Source organism: Macrobrachium nipponense, chromosome 15, assembly GCF_015104395.2.
Source record: "Macrobrachium nipponense isolate FS-2020 chromosome 15, ASM1510439v2, whole genome shotgun sequence".
NCBI lineage: Eukaryota > Metazoa > Arthropoda > Malacostraca > Decapoda > Palaemonidae > Macrobrachium > Macrobrachium nipponense.
In genome coordinates this window covers 58,885,348-58,899,313 of record NC_087208.1, presented here as the reverse complement: position 1 = coordinate 58,899,313, position 13,966 = coordinate 58,885,348, and the positions used below count along the sequence as shown (strand labels likewise).

The window sequence follows — 13,966 nt, the reverse complement described above, 5'->3', positions numbered from 1 at the left end:
CCCTTTGACTTCTTTTTATCTGGATGGTTTTTATAATTATTTTCCCGGTGCCCTGGAAAATAATTTATTTCGGTTCTTTTATATTTCACACTTTTATATTTCAGGACTGGTGTTCTCGAATTTCAGATAATAAAGCCATCGTGTAATTTAAAAATTCATTGTTAGGAAGTCTTATTTTGAACAGAAATCGATATAAGTACCTATATGGAGATTAAAACAATATTTCTAGAAGTAATTTATTCCTGTTAATGCAGGGAGATATTCTTAACATAATATTTATTTCATCTTATAGCCAGAAATTTTATTTGCTGGTATTCATGAACAGTCTGTGACAAATACTTTCGTTTCATCGCTTGTTAAAGCCCCGTCTGTGGTATGAAAAAAGTTACTTTTCCCCTTTAAACAGATGTAGGTATGAAAATTTATTTATAATGTAAATGGCTGTTCTTTTTCCTGTTAGTAAGAGTGTACGTAGCACAAAATATATTGTATTCAAGCTAACTTACATAATGAAAAGAGCCGTTAGAAAAAAATAAGACACGAGACATTTGAGTTTGTTTGGTGAAATAGTGGCATAGTGGGTTTATTTAAAGCACAAAATTACCGTGATGTAGTCAGATAATTCTTTTAGATTGCACAAATATGATTTTGAATGGATAAATCATAATGGAAAAGGTTCAAAACGCGTAAGAATAGAAAGACAGCCATGGTTAGGGATCTATACAAATCTAGCCACCTTGACTGTTCGCTATACATCTATTTACCAAATCCCTTCTTTCTTCCTTTCAATTCGTCCCCGCTGTGCGGAAAGCCGCCGTAAGTTTCTTTGCTTTTACGCGTTATCTCTTTAAATATACTTATTGTTTTAATATTTTCTGTTTATAATTTTCAATTTGAATTATGTAGAAGACTTTTTATCTACTCATTTTGTGTATATTGTGAAATATAAGTGGGATGTTCATGGATGAAACTTCGTGACCGAATGGTGCTTATGACAATGTAAACAAGGTGCCTAGCTTTAGAGATCGCAAAACATTTTTGAGGAAATTATTTTATGTCGGCTAGAGGTTAATATTCATAAGTGCTGTAAGTTATTAATCCGTATTGTGAGTTATGGGACTTCTTATTGATGTATTATTGTAGTTATAACTAGAAAGATTATGATATTTTGAGGTTAACCTGCTGGTAGTGATAGGTATGTCCTAGCTATTACTATCTACTACTATAGCCAGGCATTGGCCAATATTCCTAATATGTACAGTGAAATGGGTACTGTACCCATTTTGGCACCTTCTGTTAGCCTAGAACCCTTAAGGATCTAGGCCAATACCTTAGCAATTTTAACCAAGACAAATGGTTTGCCGTATCCCGTGGACGATTGACAAATGACCATTTAGGTAGCATGGATTCCTATTTTTGTTAAGGTTTTGAAATTTACATTTCGTAGTAACATCAGTTTCGATAGGGCCATTGGGAGGGAGTATTCTTGAGGGTTAGGTAGGCTAGTTTGTCGATCGGCTGTAACTAGGCATTCTAGTTAAGGAAGTGTGGCCTGTTTTCATGACTGGATTCCTCACGCCTAACTGTCTCGCCCACTCTGCATCTGCTCCTCCCTGCTTTCTGTCAGCACACGACCCATATTTTCATTGCAGTGCTTCTAGTTCAGAAATAGGTATTTCTATATAGTAAGCATTCTGCATCGTTCGTCCCCGCGAACACGAAAGCCACCAGGAATTGGGGCGTCAAATGTATTTCGCCGTGTATATTAGTACGAGCCCCTGGGGGTTCATTACAGTAGTCCAAATAAATATTACTCAAAGTTCTTGTTCAGGAAGTAAAACTGCTAGAAAAACCGCAACTGCCATAGTCTAGGCTGCTGTGGAATAGTATAATAGTATAGATCTACCCAGAAATACAGTCAGAGTTAAGCCATCCAAACCTGACCTTACATAGCCAAGTCAGGCATTGCAAGTTCAGGGATCACTAATATTGCTGTGGTTACTAGGCTAGGTAGTTTTTCTCAATCTTAATTCAATGTGAATTGTAGTCAAGAGCACGGTATTTCTACAGAAGCAATCCGCGGTGGTGTAGACTATGGCAATTGACGTTTTCCTTTTATTTTACTTACTGAACAAGAATTTAAAGTAAAATTTGGAGCCACTACAGATCCGGGGACGAGCGATTTTCGCGGGAAAAATATCTGAGAATAACGTTTATTGCCCCTTTTTTGTAATTGCCCCAGTAAAAATAAAGCCTAAAAAACATAAAACCGGGGCAAACGGTAATGGGGGGACTGGGAAACCGGGTGGGGGAAGCGGCGAACGACTTTCACGGCAAACGTAACTCAATTCCCGGTTATATGAGGCCCAGAACTGTGACACTTAATGCACAAATTTGACCCCTTACTCTGCATTCAAGGTTGACGTAGGCTAGGCTAGGCTAAGACCACTTACATTGCAAAACTTTAGAACGGCTAGCCTGCATGTAAAACTTCTAGACTAGGCTACCACTAACCGACATAGGCTCCGACCCCTTACTCTGCATTCAAGGTTGACGTAGGCTAGGCTATCTACCACTAACCGACATTATATTAGGGGGAAACATCACGACAGGCCAACCCTCATCACGGGTAGGGTCTTATTCACTCGATATTTAATTGGTGAAACATGAATACAATTGCAACTCTAAGCATACCATTTAAAAGACTGAAGTTTCGTCAACATATTGTGATATATGAAAGCCCCATACGAACTAAAATAAGCATGTGAGCTCTTCGTAAAATATGTTTTCAAGGCAGTTTTGAAATCCAATATGGCGGCTACGTTTTGCATGGACGGTTCTCATCAGTGACGGCCACCATCTTTCCCCAGCCTTCCCAGCACTCATTTGAACAATGTTAGCGTATGTATGTAACGTTTATTGATCTTACTCAAGATTGCAGTTGTAATCAGCACAATAAAACAACATTTTGTTGCCTATATTAGTGAAAGTATGAAACTTGTTATTCCCGGGGTTATGGTTGGAACTGAATTCATTCTTACCTTGTAATCGGCGGTTTTTATCCTTACTGCCATCACAACTGAAACTCCACAATGCTTATTTGATTGTTATTATACACATTTTGGTCTCAGTTCACTCCACATTGCACTTTAAACCCGTTGCTGTTCCTGGTTTCTAAGCGCGCGCGCCATAAACACAATTTCGAACAGCAGACGACGACAGACGACGAAACTGCAAAGTTTTATTCCCTAAACTGTTTACTTTACTCGTTATTTAGTTTAAATTTACTTTGTTATTTAAAAATTTTGATTTAATTCATGTATATTATCCCTTTTTTGCAACCAAATTACCCGAAAAATTACAGATATTTCTAAAGTAGATAAAATCAAATGTTTCTAACGTTTTCGTACATCTGGCTGCCGAAAACCATAGAGGAACGAATAAGTTTTTTTTTTTTTTTTTTTTTTTTTTTTTGCTAGCACTTTTCATTGATTTCAGTCTTTATTAGTATTTTGAATTTCTTTAATAATCGTATGCCAGAAATAAATGTAACCTTTAATGTTTGCATGCTAAGAATGGCAAAATCATCGTTGCCACATTAGTGGAGGCTTCACACATACGCCGTTCCATTATTATCCTGTTAAGCGTCCGCCCCTGATGAGCTCGCTGCTAACGTACCGTCACGCTTTTTTTGTAATCAGCGATCATAGCACTGATGATAGTTTTTCAAAGTTAATATTGATTTTTATGCTTGTTATTCATACTGTAATTAACTGTAGGAAATTCTCTCTCTCTCTCTCTCTCTCTCTCTCTCTCTCTCTCTCTCTCTCTCTCTCTCTCTCTCTCTCTCGGAGTCCAGTCACTCGGCAAAGAAAAGTCATCTTCACTCCCGCAATTGGAAGAAAATTTTGTATCATCACTGGAGGATTCAGAACTAGAGCTCTCATCATCAAATAGGTTATCAATATCACACTCCTCATCTAGTATTTGATTGATCTCACCTGAAGAAATATGCCTCCTCTTTGGGACATTCATTGTGAAAGACGCGAAATCCAATTTGTCTCGATAAACGCCCGAAGCGTATTGAAAGAAAACCAACAGGGACAGGCAGTTTTCTAGCATAAGCGACCACCAGGAAAGAGTTGCCAGGCTGGAAATAAGTTTCCCATGTGCTGAGAGTGTTACCAAATGATGTTCCTACACTTTCTATACGAGTAAACGTATTATTACGGGGCTGACGGCTTGACAAGCACAGTTAAAGTCTTGAACGTAATATCCCGTTGAAGGCGCTACCGAGTAGATCGCGGTAACGTATTATTACGTGGGTGACGCTTAACAGGTTATAAACTGTTTCCATGAATTCTAGTTGTCATAGTAATGCAATAATGATAAAATTGCTTTAATATTTATGTATATATACTTCCAATACATAGCCTAATTTCACCAATTTCAACGTTTTGTGTGTAGTCTTATACCCAGTTTGGAGGGTCAACACATACCGAATGGCAACAGAGAGAGAGAGAGAGAGAAAGGAAGGCGGAGGAACACGAAGAAGAAAAAGGGATGGCGGTGGAGGGGGGGGGGGTTGGGGAGAGGGTAGGTGGAGCTTTATACGCGTGTTCGTATCCATTTCTGCATAATGGAGTTTTTGTCTCTTGGTACAAGGACAAGTGTCGTTATTCTTTACGATTAGTGATTCACGATACCCTTATAAATTAAGGCACTGGGTGTAATGCACTATAGCAAAATCTCGTTCTGTTAAGAGTGTTCGTTACAGAAATAGGTATTGCCCAAAAACGTGCTTGCACTGTCTCTGAAACCCATAGTAGACATGCTGCTTAGTTGTCAATCAAGTTTTTATAACCAAGTATTTTTTACAAGCTAGCTATTGAATAAATTTGTATTTTTCTCAGTCAAAACATATGCCCCTCAATGCTAACTTTCCTCTTTTAACGACTTTCTGGTCATTGCAAATTCGGCCCCATAATTTCTTATGGTGCGAAAACAGACAGAGGCCCATGGACCGAAAACGATTGCGTCACACTACGGCGATAATCCAGCAGTAAAACATCTTCATATCCAAAAAGTAAATAATAAAGATATATATGCGCATTACGATTATAACAATTACATGTATAGCTGATAACAATCTGCATGAATAACTGGTAAACTGTTCTGCAATGACAGTTGAGTATAGCAATTATTTACAATAGGTACGAAAGTCAAGATGTCGTGACGTCATAATACAGAACTTGAAAGAACGTTCTAATTCAGAAAAATAATTACTTAAATTTGAGTCAGAGTCGAGTTACTTTTTCAATAACGAATATTTTCAAATTAATCATCATAAATATGTAAAATATTGATGTTTTACTACTTATTTAAAAATTAGCCAGAGCACGCTTCTCGTCATCTTCTAAACAGCTGTTTACGCCTGGCTTCTTGTTGGTGAGAAATCGTGTTTCGATTGTTGTGATAAAAGTGCTCCAGCGTCTGTGGGTACAAGTGGTGTGCGGATTTATCACAGGAAATGGAAAGTTTGTTGACACAAGCGACTCCGTAAACATCGAGATGGCGTCAATCTTCGAAACATTTTTAGTTGTAAGTAAAATTTCTAAAGCGTTTTGGTGAGATTTCCACTGCCGTGGGCGCCATTTCAGTACCCTCTGTTTAAATCTTAAAATTTGGCCTTAATTTCTAACTTTGGAGAAAATACTTACTTAAAGAAAGGAGAGTAGAGGTCTTTAGCTCCGTTTCTCACCAACAAGAAGTCGCGACTGATGCCCATCTCGGGTGTCAGGACGCGTTATAATGTACTTTTTCGGAGGGTGGCTTGCATTGATTGTAGGTGGCCTGCTTGGCCTGCTGTGATGTTCTACCCTATCCGCGTTTTTAAAGATTCTTGGCAGGCGAGACATGTTCTGGCAAGAGGTAATATTGCGCTGCGCGCGCTAACCACAGAGCTTACAGTAGGCCGTGGCGGAACGGCGCTACGCGCCTTATCCGCATTTTTAAAGATTCTTGGCAGGCGAGACATGTTCTGGCGAGAGGTAATATTGCGCTGCGCGCGCTAACCACAGAGGTTACAGTGAATTAGCCACAGTACATACAAAAAACCACGACTAGCCTATTTCTCCCCACCATAACTGTAACATTGAACACCTTCCTCGTTCGTCACGGCCTTACTGTTCGAACACGTGCTCCGGTACAGGCTTCGAACTAACCGAAACAGTACTGTTCGAACACGTGCTTCGGTACTGGCTTCGAACTAACCCAAACACTAGTTTTAAGGCTAACAAACATTAATATACAACTTACCTTATTCACATTTCAAAGTCGCTGCTGTCTGACGACCATGAAGGGGTAGAAGAAGGCATCAGTCTCGGCCTCTTTGGAACGGGTGAGGGATCACGTGTCTCGCTGGTAGAAGGTCCTGGCCTTATTGTTTCGGGCCGGGAAATCCAATTTGAGATGGGGGATGTCGGGCGGCTTTTGAGCGGGTAGATACGTTTGATTAATTTCAGGAACGCCCGAAATGGACACGGAACATCTTGTAGATACCGCTTCTGGATACAGTACGTAGAAAAATAGCTTTCGTAAAGTTCTTTCTGCGTAACACTTTTCGGAAACAATACGGAATGAGTTCTATCCATGGCGGCGGTGTAGAACGGAAAGGGCAAATTTTGTGACTGCAGGTATGATTGTCTGATTCAGATTCATGGGACACGTTTTTATTGGTTGGGAGGAAGTTAATCCATGTCCCTTGGGAATGACCTGGGTCAACCTGATACAGGATTGGTTTGGTTTAAAATTTCCCGCGTTGGGGGCGGGCCGACGTACAGCGCCTGTCCGCGGCCAACTCAAGAACTACGGGAGCTCGGACCGCCGTGTCAGCCTTCACATCAAGTGGGTACTTTGAAAAATATTAGTTTCACGGGAAATATCGGCGGATGGTATTTTGGCGTAAAATAGTCGGATAAGTGACTTTTCTGGTATATATTGGAATTCTGGAAAACTTTTATTCTATGCATTTTGTTATTTGGAGTAATGGTTCTGGAATTGTCAGATCTGTCCCCGGATCTGCGAACTACCCTAAAATTTATTCTGACGACTGTAATTAACCCCCAGGGGCCAGTACTAACACAGCGAAATACACTTGGACGCCTCAATCCCTAGTGGATGTTGTATCCACGGTTACGTTCCTTCCAATTTGTGCGGAACTAGGTACAGGCAGTCCCGGGTTACGACGGGGGTTCCGTTCTTGAGACGCGTCGTAAGCCGAAAATCGTCGTAAGCCGGAACGTCGCTTGGAAATATGTCTTAAACTAATAAAAAGTTATAAAAACCGTTACTTGTAATCCTTTGGTTACACTACATGTTGTTTCCTGTAGTTTTATGTACAACCTGGAGTTATTTTCATAAAAGAATGCTGGTTCTTGAAGGTAAAAACTATTGTAATCCACTGGTGACACTACATTCTTGAAGTTTTATGTACAACCTGGAGTGATTTTGCAAAATCTTGAGGGCTACAAGAACAGCTGATTACTATTTACGTATCATATAGACTAATTAAAGTAAATGTATCTTTAAATAGGCTTATATATTAGTATCAACAAAACATTTCCTGCCATGAGTCAGAGGCCGTTTAATGAAACGAACACTTCTCTGTCCTATCTGTTCAGAAAATAAACGTTACGTCAATCCCCGAGACCATTGTTGCCAAAGCGTCTCTCTCTCTCTCTCTCTCTCTCCTCTCTCTCTCTCTCTCTCTCTCTCTCTCTCTCTCTCTCTCTGATCAAATTACATTGGAAAACTTGACATACGATTGCCCTAATATACGAATGTTTTGAGATACAACAGAAAATTTGCGAAAATACAAGCTTTGATATACAACGAAATATTTGAGATACGATTTTGCGATGAGTGTTAGTTGTATAGGCGACCGATAAATGGCGTTCAGTCTGTTTGTTTGTTGGTGCTGCATGTTAACACGTCGTTGTTTAGTTCGTTGTATTTGCGCCTATTTTTCGTGTTATTTTGTCTATTTTATTATTAACCATGGGTCTCAAAGCTAAAGACAAAGCAGGTGATAAGAAAAAACCCAAGAAAATGATTTCGATGGAAGCAAAACATGAAATTATAGCAAAGCATGAACGTGGCGTTCGTATCGTCGATTTGGCAAACGAGTATGGTCGAAATCCTTCTACAATATCCACGATCATCAAGCAGAAGGAAATCTTTAAATAGGCTTATATATTAGTATCAACAAAACATTTACTGGCATGAGTCAGAGGCCGTTTAACGAAACGAACACTTCTCTGTCCTTAACTCGGAGCGTCGGAAGACGCCTCTCTCCTCTCTCTCTCTCTCTCTCTCTCTCTATCTCTCTCTACTCTTCTCTCTATCTCTCTCTCGCTCTCTCTCTCTCTCTCTCTGATCAAATTACTGGATAATGTCTCTCTTTGGATACTTGGAATTTGCGTTGTAATCTAACCAGAAACTTCGTTTTGTTATTATTACTGGAAACAAGCAATGATTTTTTCATTATTTGCGCTTTTGGACTGTTATATGTAAACTAGTATGTATTCATTCGCTCGGAAAACTAGTTCCGCATATGAGGCGTCACTAAAAAACATAGAAAAATACAACATAAAAAGTGTCGAAAATCATCATAATCTCAAAATTTTTGTTGTAATCTAACCAGAAACTTATTTTTATTAATATACTGTGCTAAACTATAAAGGATTTTTATCATAGTATGGGTTTTTTAAAAGCGTCGTTAACTCGGAGCGTCGGAAGCGTCAGCGTCGTAACCTCGGAACAAGCGTCGTAACCCAGGACGGATTTTTCCATTGAATATTTAAGAAAAAGCGTCGTAACCTCGAACGTCGTAAGCCGGAACCGTCGTAACCCGGGGACCGCCTGTATTCTTTAGAATTACCCTGCAAGAAACGTAACCACGGGTATGGCATCTACTGGGGATTGGGGCGTCCAATGTATTTCGCCGTGTTTAGTACTGGACCCTGGGGGTTAATTACAGTCGTCCGAATAAATATTTCTCAAAATACTTGTTCAGTAGGTAAAACTACATAGAAAAACTGCAACTGCCATAGTCTGGGCCACCGCGGATAGGTACCCTAGATCTACCTCGGCCAATTTAAACCTAGCCACTTGTACCTAACCTGTATGTGGGTTGACTCAGGTCACACCCAAGGCCTGTGAAAATTATTAATCCAACCAAATGAGAAGTGCCTCAGTGGCTTGGTTGGTTTGGTCTTGGCCTGCCACCTGGGTGGCTACAAGTTCAATTCTTAGGTATTGTATTGAGGGGTCAGATTTGTGTATTTCTGGTGATAGAAGTTCTTTCGATGTAGTTCGAAAGTTACGTAAAGCCATTGGTCCTGTTGCTGGATAACCATTGGTTCCGTGCAATGTAAAAACAACATACAAACCAATCAGAGCAGTGTGATTTGGCAAAAGTGCCACATTGGCTTTCCAGCTAAATGAACTCTAGTAATCTTGAATTCCATTAACTCCTTTACTAGCAGTATCTGAATATTTTTAAGGATAATTTTTTATAGGATCCTATGAGGATACAAACCTTGATTTGTCTTGTATGGGTGTAAGCACCTTCCGCATGAGCTTGTCCAGTCTTTTTCTGTCTGTACTATTGCTGTAAAATGCTTCACTTTCCCACATGGTTGCAGTTGTTGAAGGTGTGCACATAGAAATCCTGTGCACAGCTCTTTTGCATTTTAACTGTAATTGCCCAGTTTGATTATCCCCTGTTGGGGTTGGCTTGGTATTTTGGTAAAGTGTGTGACTGTTGAAGGGAGATTCTACTGTTTGGGAGGTTAATCAGCAAGAGTGTGTTGTTGGGGGTGTGGCATGTATTTCGTCACATTTTGTGGATCCTTGGAACCATCTCTGCATGTCCTAGGAATAGAGGTAATCATGTTAGTTGCCTTTGATATGTTTGGATTTGACTAAGTACCCATGGTTGGCTAAAAGCCATTTGTCTTTAAGCTGCAATCTAAACTCCTTTTAAAGTTAACGATGGGTTACACCCAGGGTCCTCCATAGAGCATACCTTAGGTGTTGCAGCTGTGAACTAGAGGACTTTTCCAGATTGGAGAACTACCTCCTAATCTCTCCTTCAAGGTGCTTCCCCATGTATTAATGTATCAGCAGAGGTACTATGCCGCAGAGGGCATTGAGAACCTGCCACCTGTAGTTGGACTTGAGTTTTTTGACTGTTAAACTGTCATTGTACATAGAATACCTTCTATCATAACCAGGAGCCTTACAGTTTCATCGTGTGACTCTCCAAGTCCCTTTACTACATACCCCATGGAAACCCAGCCGTTGATCATAGTCCCACCTCTAACTAGCCTCAAACTTCTTGCAGTTGCACAAGGAATATTTATCTCATGGCAAGGGGGGGTTGTTACCCACTTCCTCATTTGTTGCATATCAGGTTATCAAGCGTCATTACCTAACTTGACCAGCTTTCATTGAAGTTATATCCCTATGAAAGACTAAAGAGAAATGCAGATCTTGAATTTGCAATTAGTTTTATTATAAGCCAGAGCTTATATGTAATTTCACCTCGACTAGCCCTGCATTTTAAAGCATTTACTGAGAGGTGAAAAACTGGGTAGTAAAGCTAGGAATAATGCAAATTTTATTTTGATATTTCTTGAATTTTTCAGAAAATGTCGGGTGGACTAGCTGTTATGAGCCTTGAAGAAAATGATGTAACAAGGTTTCTTGCTGCATTAACGCACATTGGCGGCAACAATGTAAACTTCCAGATGGAACAGTACATCTTCAAGAGGCGTCAAGATGGTAAAATGACTCAAGTTTAAACTAAATATCACAAGTAAAAGTAAATTTAAAGTAAAACGACATAATCAGAGGATAATGTGACATTTGTGATAAATTGTGCAGAAATAGTCTAGTCATAGAATTCCTGCTACATTTAATGCATTTTTCTTTTAATCAGGTGTACACATTATTCATCTAAGGAAAACTTACGAGAAGATTCTCCTTGCTGCTCGTAGTATTGCAGCCATTGAGAACCCAGCTGATGTGTATGTCATTTCATCACGTCCCATGGGTCAGCGTGCTGTGTTGAAATTCGCACGCTACACCGGAGCTACTCCTATTGCTGGACGTTACACTCCTGGTGCTTTCACCAATCAGATTCAGGTAGGTTACAGAATTGATTTTGAAGGTCATTCAACACAATTTAAGTCTATGTTCAGCATTGGAATTCAATTAGTCAGTTGTTAAGTTTGAAAGGAGATAAAAACGTAGTTAACCACGTTGTGTAGTCAAGAAGTGATAGAAAAACAGATGGTATGGTTAATGGCATTTTGTAAAATATACAATATTCAAGAACAGTATATGTTGAAGAAATTCTCATAAGTATTCATTGCATGGACTCAAATTTCTTGAAATGATTTTTGTGCTAACAATTTTTTTTATTTTTTTTAGGCTGCTTTCCGTGAACCACGTCTTCTGGTTGTAACTGACCCTGCCTGTGATCACCAGCCAATCACAGAGGCCTCTTATGTTAATATTCCAGTCATTGCCTTCTGCAATACTGACTCTCCTCTGCGATTTGTGGACATTGCCATCCCATGCAACAACAAGGTAAATTATTATTACAAATAATGTTCAAGTTTATGGACATACTGGCTGTATTTTAATGAATGGTGGAAAGGATGAATTGCAAAAACTCATTACTTGGGCTATATGAATATTTTTTTTCTGGCGTTGCTTTTCAGAATGCTCATTCTGTTGGCCTTGTATGGTGGATGTTGGCCCGTGAAGTACTTCGCCTGCGTGGTACCATTTCCCGTACATTGCCTTGGGAAACTGATGTTATGCCTGATCTCTTCTTCTACAGGTGAGTATAAATGTTTTTGAATTCACACAAAATTAAGACATGCCAACATATCTAGGAAGAAGTGGTTTCATGGTTAATTTCATTACATTTTGTCTTACTCAGGGATCCTGAAGAACAAGAAAAGGAAGAGGCTGCTAAAGCCGAGGCCCTCAAGGCTGAGGCTGAACAGCTGAAGGCTGATGCAGCTGCTGCAGAGAACTGGGGAACTGATGCCGAGATTCCTGATGCTACTGTTCCTGCTGTAGGCACAGGCGCTACAGTTCCATCCCCTGTGGCTGGAGCTGCTCCTGGCGCTGCACCTGCTGCTGCTGCCGCCCCTGCAGGACCTGTTGATGACTGGGGTCAGGCTGTGAGTACCTCAGATTTCACTCCCTAGATTTGTTACTTTAGCCCTCTACCAATCAGGTGATCTGCGAGTCAAGGCTTAAAGCTAGTTAATTGACAGAATCTTACTACAAGTAACAGATTATATAGTATAAGTATAACTATAGTCAAACTCAGCCTTATTGGCCCCACAGTTCTCTAAATACGCCACGACAGTGATGAAAAAATGACATTTTTTATAACTAAATATACGGTAATTACTCGTTTCATAATAAAACTTCATATGTTTAAGAATGACTTAAGTTTTTTATGGGGAAATGAATGTTACTAAAAATGTTTTCCTGAGATTTGACATCACCTCTTTGCTGGGTTAGTGCTCCGTTGCCACCTCAGCCCGAAAAGGTCATTCCGTGTCGCGTACCCACCATGCCATGTAAACACCTCCCGCTTCTCGCTGCCCCCGCATTCATAGTCAGACTAAGGAAATAATTTATAATGTTAATCGGTACTTTTTAAGCCGCCAAAGCAAAGAAAATGACTGTTAAAAGGATTTGCTCCAAAGCAAATCAAGAATGGTGGTCAGACCTACCTTGGGAGAAGTGGCAACGGTGTGGAAAATCCAGGGTAAACAAGACCAACGTCTAATCGGCCAAAAGGCTGAGTTTGACTATAATCATGTGATCTGCGAGTCAAGGCTTAAAGCTAATTAATTGACAATCTTACAAGTAACAGACTATGTAGTATAAGTTTATACTTTAAACTCCAGGATGTCTCACAAATATTGCTCCAGTAATTCATTTTATTTTCCTTTGCCGAGTAGTGCAATATTTAGTGGGCATTCTTTTTGGAAAAATTAAAATTTTATCACATGGAAAAAAAGTGTTTTGAGGTAATTGTTATGTGGCTTGATTTATCGATATAGTATTTAGTGAGCATTCTTTTAATTGAAATTTTAGAAAATTTTATTTTCCTTGGGATGGGATGAATTCCCTTGCCTAATGTCATTGTCAAGAGTAACTCTTACTTAATACATTATTATTTAGTATTTTGTCAGTTGTAAGTGATGGATGAAAGTATCAATATGGAACTATTTTATTACAGGGTGATGATTGGGCTGCCACACCTGCTGCTGGAACTGGTGATGACTGGGGAGGTGCCCCTGATGGTACCTCATGGTAAACATCAATAAAATCTAGTTGAAAGGAGAATTTGTTTAAACCTTCTTAAATTATTTTTTCTAATAATGCTCGAAAATTGGGTTCATATGAACTGTATTTTCTTGCTAACTAAAAGTACATACAATATATAGAGGAAAAAAATGAAGTGAGTGTAGTAAAATTGATTTCCTTGTCTATTTCCCACTTAATACCAATGCTGTTACGGCTGAGAAATATATCTATTGATACGGGGTTGTGGCATTTAAATTTATAGAAGAATTTGGTAATGGGAGCTGTAGTTCCACTGTAAAATTGAAGGGGTAAGAGTTACGTATTCCTGGTGAAAGTTCACTTTCAACGTGGTCCGGAAGGTAACGTAAAGCCGCTGGTCCCGTTGCTGAATAACCACTGGTTCCAAACAACGTACAAAAGTGCTGCTCTGTTGTCCGTTTCCGAATTTCCGTCGTTTTCTGTCGTTCTAGATCAGAACGGGATATAGAAAACCGTTATCTTAAAGGGTAAATATTAACAACTTAGTTTTTAGGTATTTTGAGAAAAATATTAGTTTGAG

The 13,966-nt window shown here is 39.5% G+C and overlaps 1 protein-coding gene across 1 annotated transcript; it reads left to right on the top strand.

Moving 5' to 3' along the window:
• Positions 1–660: 660 nt before the first annotated feature.
• Positions 661–13,440, top strand: LOC135194983 (small ribosomal subunit protein uS2-like). The gene is made up of 7 exons (XM_064221235.1): positions 661–816; positions 10,713–10,848; positions 11,006–11,211; positions 11,500–11,658; positions 11,793–11,914; positions 12,017–12,263; positions 13,340–13,440. The coding sequence occupies exons 2-7, from the start codon at positions 10,716–10,718 to the stop codon at positions 13,415–13,417; spliced, it is 945 nt and encodes a 314-aa protein (XP_064077305.1). The 5' UTR covers positions 661–816; positions 10,713–10,715; the 3' UTR covers positions 13,418–13,440.
• Positions 13,441–13,966: the final 526 nt, after the last annotated feature.